Source organism: Ctenopharyngodon idella, chromosome 9, assembly GCF_019924925.1.
Source record: "Ctenopharyngodon idella isolate HZGC_01 chromosome 9, HZGC01, whole genome shotgun sequence".
Classification (NCBI taxonomy): Eukaryota; Metazoa; Chordata; class Actinopteri; order Cypriniformes; family Xenocyprididae; genus Ctenopharyngodon; species Ctenopharyngodon idella.
The window spans coordinates 38,172,736-38,180,535 of NC_067228.1; the positions used below are offsets into that span (position 1 = coordinate 38,172,736).

The 7,800-nt window shown below is 40.1% G+C and overlaps 1 protein-coding gene across 1 annotated transcript in view; it reads left to right on the forward strand.

Moving 5' to 3' along the window:
• LOC127518763 (membrane-spanning 4-domains subfamily A member 4A-like) overlaps positions 1 to 7,195 on the forward strand; it is a 26,269-nt gene extending 19,074 nt beyond the window's left edge. Inside the window, exons 2-7 of the mRNA XM_051905876.1 lie at positions 619 to 747; positions 835 to 891; positions 1,354 to 1,436; positions 4,205 to 4,247; positions 5,772 to 5,939; positions 7,051 to 7,195. Coding sequence (XP_051761836.1) covers positions 619 to 747; positions 835 to 891; positions 1,354 to 1,436; positions 4,205 to 4,247; positions 5,772 to 5,939; positions 7,051 to 7,059 — 489 coding nt within the window. The 3' untranslated portion in view covers positions 7,060 to 7,195. The remainder of the gene's footprint in view (positions 1 to 618; positions 748 to 834; positions 892 to 1,353; positions 1,437 to 4,204; positions 4,248 to 5,771; positions 5,940 to 7,050) is intronic.
• The last annotated feature ends 605 nt before the right edge of the window (positions 7,196 to 7,800 follow it).

Sequence of the window (7,800 nt, forward strand, 5' to 3'; positions counted from 1 at the left end):
GGTTTTAAAGACATCAGAAAACAGTTGACGTGACTACAGTGGTTCAACCTTAATGTTATGAAGTGACTAATATTGTTTTGAATACTTTTTGTGTGCAAAACAAAACAAAAATAATGACTTTATTTCACAGTTTGAACTGTTGTCATACGCAGTTGACGTTGTGAACGCAGTTCAGCACTTTCGCATTTACGGCTGAACGCTGGTGTCAACTGCGTGTGACAACAGTTCAAATTGTTAAATAAAGTCGTTATTTTTGTTTTGTTTTTGCACACAAAAAGTATTCTTGTCGCTTCATAACATTAAGGTTGAACCACTGTAGTCACGTCAACTGTTTTCTTGATGTCTTTAAAACCCTTCTGAAGGAGCAATGTTGTTGCTGCCTATGTGTGGATCAGATCAAAAATATTTTCATTTGTGTTCCGCAGATGAACAAAGGTCTTACAGGTTTAGGACGACATGAGGGTGAGTACTAAATGACAAAAACTTCATTATTGGGTGAACTAACCCTTTAATATAGCTTCTTCTGTGTGTGTGTGTGTGTGTGTGTTTGTATCCAAACATGAAGGATATGCCATCATGGAAAATATAAAACACTTGACCCATATTTGCCCTCTCTAGACTGTCCAGATAATGATTGGAGTGGTGATTTTCTTATTTGGTATTGTACGCACCAGCAACATCAACAACAATTACCATTACCCAGCTATTTCTGTCATAAGTGGAATAACTTACTGGGGATCTTTCATTGTAAGTTTCATTTAATGGTTTTATCTTTATTGTCTCTAATTTTAATTTCCTGAATGAACTGTAAAAAATGTCATGTTTCTCTCTCAGTACATCAGTGCTGGATCTCTGTCTGTTGCTGCTCAGAATAAACTTGATCTGTGTGTGGTATGTACATACAGTGTGCTGAATTCTGTTGGTGATATCTTTTTTTTGTCACATTGTTTCTAATGTATGCATACACTATTATTCACATTCCCAAGTAATTGTTGTGCAAGCACAAAGTGCTTTAGTCATCTGTTCTTTGAGTAAAGACTGCATGCAGTATAGGGTATAATGGGGCTATGAAGTAAAAGGCCATTGAGATTTTATTTTCATCCCTAAACACTAAATAACAAAAACAAACAAACTAACAAACAAACAAAAAAACACAGCACTTTCCTACCTTTCTATGGCTTTATATTTACGTTTTTAATGAAAACTAGGCTTTCTTAGAACAATAAGGATCTGAAAAGGATATCTGATTCATTATCAATTTACATATTTAAAGATTTAGTTCAGGTCATTTCATAAGTGTACACCATTATTATCACTATTTCACTTTTCACATGTCAGCTTTTCTTCCTGTAGGTGAAAGCTTCTCTTATAATGAATGTGATCGGTGCCATAACTGCAGGGATAGCCATTCTTCTGATGGGCATAGAAATAGTAGAGTTTTCCCATGTAAGTTGCTACAATGTCTATGTATCACACTGTCACCATCATGTTCTGTTTGTTTCGGTTTCCATTCGTCACACGTGTTTCCTTTGTTCCAAGTTCCCGCCACTCATCAGTCACCATGGACACTAACTCACAGCGGTGCATCATTAGTTCATCATCTACACCATGTATATCTGTTCCTACTTGTGTTCTGTTCATTGTCCAGTCTCGTTTCAGTTGATGTGTGTGTAACACTGCCTGTAGGAACTTTGTTATTAAAAACCTCGTATTGGATTATCACTCTTCTTCGGTCTGCCTGCCTACACACCACTCGTTACAGAAGACCGGACCAAATATGGATTGCGCAAATAAGTTTGTGTTCGTGGCTCAGGAGAGCCATGATTTTTTGTTTTTTTCTAAGGAGTTTTTTTGTCTTGCACTCACCTGCCCCTACAACACCGAGACCTTGAAGTCGATGTTCTGGATCGGGGCGAACTTTCACCACACTGGTGACCTCCCAGACACCTCGGATTAAACTGGAGAGAAGCCATCATCCGGTGTCCAGAACACAGCCCAGACCCAGAGCCTATTCCACCACCTACGACCATGGAAGGATCACTTGAGTCCCCCGCAGATGGAGAGCTACCGCCCGCTACGATGTGTCAGCCAGACCCCGAGGACAAGTGGCCTGCGCGGAACCTCGCCCCGGAGGAGCCCCCAGTGAATCTAATCAGGCTGAGGGGAAACTGGTGGAGATATGGACTGAGCAACATTTTTCTTCAACCAGTACCCCCTATCAACAACAGGACACTTTCATTTCAATGCATTGTTCCCTTCTATCTGCGTCATATTTCGAGTTTCGCGTAGCTCAATTGGCAGAGCATTGCAATATATAACAATATGCAATCATGTGATCATGCGATCGTGGGTTCAATCCCAGGGAACGCATGTGCTCATAAAGTGTATATGCATTATAAATCACTAAGGTAGGTTTAGGGGTGGTGTGGGTGTAGTTGTTAATTAAAAAATGAGTTTTGCTAAATGGAAATAGGACAAATGGTGTAAAAAGTCCACACATTGCATTTAAATGAACACACATTTTGATTGGTAACGACAGTCATACGTCATTTCATGGCAACAGACGTAACATGACACTGTCATTATTTTTACGCCAGCTAGAGGGCACATGACTTTAAAATGTAAATATAGGTCGTAATAAAGTGCTTGAAAAATGACCTATAGGGTTGTTTTTTTTGGAGGACAGTCTGGGACTGAGGACTGGCTGATAGACTTCAGCGCGGAGGTATCATCACCCACCCTACCCCACCCCGTTTCTCAGCCTTCATCGCTGATGCCAGACAGCACAGAGACTTGCATGGACTATACTCTTCATCCTACCCTTCCAAGTCTCCTTCTGCCTCAGTCACCGATCTTCCCAGCCAGCCTTCCAGCCCCCACTTCAGCTGGAGGTTTGCTGCCCTTCACCGTCTCCGGAATCGCCATGCCGTGACGTTGAGGCCTCAGGTCACGTAACCTCCATCAGCGCCTGATGGAGTGGATCCTGTGACTCCGCCTCTGATCGCCTCACTCCGTCTCGGCCCCTCGACCTGGCAGCTCCGCCCTGGCTCCTCCCATCTTCGGCTCCACCAGACCCCCTCGGCTTTTCAACTCAACTGGGTTCCCTCGTCCCAGCGGCTCATCACTGGTCATTGTCTTACCACCTCCGCCATGGACTTGTGGACCTGCTGCTATGCTCCGTTCCTCCACCCCTATGGCTGCTGCGGGCTCCTCCTTCCCTTCTTACTCTTCTCGGTCCATAGTCACACTGGTTCGTCTTAGTCCTCGGGTTATCGCGCTCCTTCTCCAACAGTCATTGTTGTGATGTCGCCTAGGCCTCAGAGGCCAACAATGTCACTCTGCTCCATCGGCTCTCCATCTGCGCTCCGGGGATCCATCGGTTCCACCTACATTGGTTGCCCAACAGATTTTGACAGTCCTGTCTACACCTTGTTGCCTCCCTCCCTCGTCTCCACCGTGGGCTGTCATCACTGCCAGGCTCTGGGTCTGCGCCATCGGCTCTCCACCATCAGCGCCGCCAGGGGATCGTCGTCCTCCCTTCACCACTCCTCCGGCACCATCACCTCGTCCACCTCTAGAACCCCTTCCGGCCCTCCCTTTGATGTTCTGTTACAGCACGAGGGCATGCCTTGCCGGAGGGGGACATACTGTCACATTGTCACCATCATGTTCCCACCACTCATCAGTCACCATGGACACTAACTCACCATCACAGCGGTGCATCATTAGTTCATCATCTACACCATGTATATCTGTTCCTACTTGTGTTCTGTTTAGTGTCCAGTCTCGTTTCAGTTTGATGTGTGTGTAAACACTGCCTGGTGGAACTTTGTTAATAAAACCTTGTATTGGATTATTACTTCACTTCGTCTGCCAGCCTACACACCATGCGTTACACTATGGTAGTTCCACTGACACCTGTTTCCATTTTAAGGTATTAAATGTACAATGTGGCAATACTATATTAATTTTATCTGCTTAATTTTGTTTTTTTCACTTAAAAATGACAATTATATCATCATTTACTAATTGAACCTTTTTATAATTAATAAAGATTGTGCTGGCCAGTCGTTTCCATATGCAATACAGTGACTAGCAACTGGAAATTTATGCTTCGGAATGACATCATAAGGCATCATAAAAGTATTATAAAATGACAAAGTAGTCCATTCCACTTGTGCACTATGTTCCAAGTGTTCAAAAGCCATATTATGCCTTCTTGTATATACAGTAGTTACATATGTAACGACTAAGACAAATCAGACACAATTATTTGTTATAGTTAACCAATAATGGTTTAAAGCTCACTCTGGGGTCTGTCCCCCATCCCCCGAGAAGTTCTCAGTTTTATTGCGCTAAAGAATGTTGGTTGCCACATGGAAGAGCAGAGAACAAAGAGACACACAGAAAACCTGCATCTTTCCTGCATCTTTCCCACAGAAAACAGCACTTACCTGCATTAATTTATAGACAGACTGTTCTATAAACTAACATGCATATCCCAGGAAATGGTATCCATTATTACTGTTTGTTGTACTGTACTCAGTATTGTATTCACATGTTTTATGATACATTTAAGGTAACCTCAATTATGCCATGTTTAGTGTCTATGGGTTCGTATTGAGAAGATTTAAATGCTTGTGTATGCGATATGTCGATACCTCATGCAACACATCAGTATTACAAGAATCTTTAATAGTTCTTCTTCAAAAACTCAGCCAGTTAATCTTGCTCGGTCGTAAAAGCCCTGACAGGAGGCGTGTTGTCGCCCGGAAATACAAAATCTTCATTGGTCAGGTCAACCCTAAGAGGTGTGACTTTGACCAGAGGTTAAAAGTCAGTGCACAACGCCCCTCCCTCTCTCCTTCTTGCTTCTTGGACAACTGAAGAGACCCCCTTTTTGCTCCAGGCCTCTTCAGGCCAAAGCCTGTGGGCCTGGAAGGCCTGTAGACCTAGGCCTGCAACCCAGCCATGTGCTCATCTATGAGAGAGAGAAAGAACTCTTTCCCCACTGAGAGTCAAATTAACAGCTTAAGTTGTTTCATATTACTTCATCCAATGCAGAAGATACTGACTACAACTTCGGACTGAATCATTAAGGACTCCTCAGCCTGCAAATCCGATGCTCCTCGACCTAAAGGCATCTTGCAAGTATCGTACATTTGAACACTAAACAGCGATTTAGTATTAATTTGTAAACCACCCGTGTCAGCAAAGGTGTTTTATTACTGCGGAAACTGATGATTCTTTTCCAGATTGTCTATGACTTTTTTCCTATAGCTCCATTTCCGGTCCCACTTCCGGTTCAACTCTATCATTGCTCATTTTTACCTACGTATGTGTGTGACCTGCGTGTATGTTATGTGTTTGTTAGTTTAGTTATGTGTTTGTGAGTTAGTTAATAAAGATTGTGCACAATACATGTTTGGTTCTGACTCCGTCTGCTAATAAATTGCCTCTTAAATGATTTAGATCTTGACTACATGCTCTGAGTAGTACTGTACAATAAGAATGTTGTTTTTCCATAACCTGGAAATGAACATTTCTTAGAATTAATAAACAATTAAAACTGAGTGTTCACTGGACGAACAGGTTAATTGATTGTAATATTAATTTTAATGTAGCTACATCAAGTTAATCTGATTAACTGATTCACATATTCATAATTAATCATAATTAATAATCATAATGAGTTATGAATAATTATTAATATTTCCCCTTTGAGTTAATTCGCTACACCTAAGTAGTTTTTATTTGTTTTATAACAGTTATATTTGATTTGTATTTTTAGAGAAGGATCCCCAATGATCTGGGGGACCAACGGAATATTGCTGCTGTTCTCCATCCTTCAGTTCATCATCTCCATCTGTATCTCAGGATTTGCCTGCAAAGCCACCTGCAACAGAGACTCTACAGTGGTCAATGTGGCACTAAACCAGGTAATGATTTACAACATGCTTCATTGTAAATACATCCTTTTTCCTACTGCTAGATTGTTGAAGTGGGTGACAGTAGGTTTTTCCACTTTGTTAATTTAATGATCTGTCTTGGCTTCAGTTTCATTTCCACTTTAGGCTTTAGGCTTGACTTCAGACTTGATCTAATTACTTCAGACTTGACTCGACAAAAAGTACTCATGAATATTTCAAAAACAACTCAAGTATTTTATCCCTAACTACTGATATCATAAAGAAAGAATTTATGATTTGTTTGAATGGTTTCATAATATTACTCCTGTGTATTGTGTGTAAACTCTGAAATGTCATAAAACTCCCATGAAACGTGACGGGAGCCACCGTGCCATATATTCTCATATTTGGCTTTATTAACATGTCAAGTCAGGCTAGATGCAAAGAATGTGGGAAAACAATTAGAGACACTGGAACGACAGCATCAAATTTTATTAGACATCGCATCCACAAAGGTTAGTCACATTACAATACTGTGGTATAGCTGCATGGCTCCTTTGGATTGCCAGGCTGTTAAAATATGGAAAAAAAAAAATCTAGCCTTTAAACTTAAAGTTTACTACTGACTTAAAACAGCTGGAAACATTCGGAGGTTTGATATTTTCTGATAATTATTGTTGTCAGTGACTATGCTATATAACAAACTTCTGTAAACCGTGACTGGCGCCATCTTGCGTCCACTTAACAACTGTATTGAAAATGACTACTCGTCTAGTTGCCAGAACGATTTTGTACTTTGTAATGGATTGTAACAGGCTAGATGTCTTAGTACCTCTATTACAAACAAAACAGATAATAGAAGATCATATTTTTTGTTTATATAATACAACTAGGATAAAAATAGGATTTTTCAGTATGATGTTTTTTTTCAGGGTTTTTTTTTTTTTTTTTTTAAAGTAAGGCATGAAATAACTTGAGACTCAACTCGGACTCATGACAAAGACTCCAGACTTGACTCAGACTTCAGATGAAAGACTTGTGAACATCTCTGAGTCAGTTTGTGTTATGTGTGGATCTACAGTAGTTAAAACTGATAATGATTGTGAATGTCATGTAACTTATCTTGTCTGTTACTTCCCAGGAATACTGAGTCACAGTGAGAAGATCTTACCAAGGTTGCAAGGAATTAAAATCTCATATTGTTGCTTCCAAGCAAGTTCTCCAAAAATTGAGAATTGAAAGTACATCAAATGATGTGTATACATTAAATGTTTGCTGACACAAAGAAATTTTTGTCTGTGGTGTCTTTATTTTTAACCTATAATTAATAAGAAGAATTGTTATTATTATTATTTCAACAAAGGCATACAGTTTAAATTTAAATGTCGAAGCAAGTTAAACCCAGGTTCAGTGAACAAGAAGCTGTCCCAGTGTGCATGAAAAGAAAACACACCATTAATGGTTGTATCTGCAATGCCACCTGTATCTAGTGCCAATGTTTCACTAAACAAATTAAAGATACAAAAAAATCCCAACTGAATTTAATTTATAAATAATTTAAAGTCTTTCTCCTTTTAATGATAAATGAGTGCCCAACAATAGGATTATGTGTGTTCTGAACAGAGAAACGTGCTGGTGCTTTTAAGAACAGAATTCATTTAAACTTAACCTTGTAGTTTTTATTAATATGTAAAGCCCTTTGAATTTTAGGAGGAAGAGCATCAACATAATCCTTAAAAGTATAAAGCAAGTTCATATGCAGCAAGCTCCTCCTCAGTGGCTCTTCTCAGTCCAACACGCAAAGATACACCGTAAGAGAGAGACTGCTGCACGAGCAAGATCTTACGTTAGAGAGAGCTGTAAACATGCTGAGACTACTCACGCAGAAGCA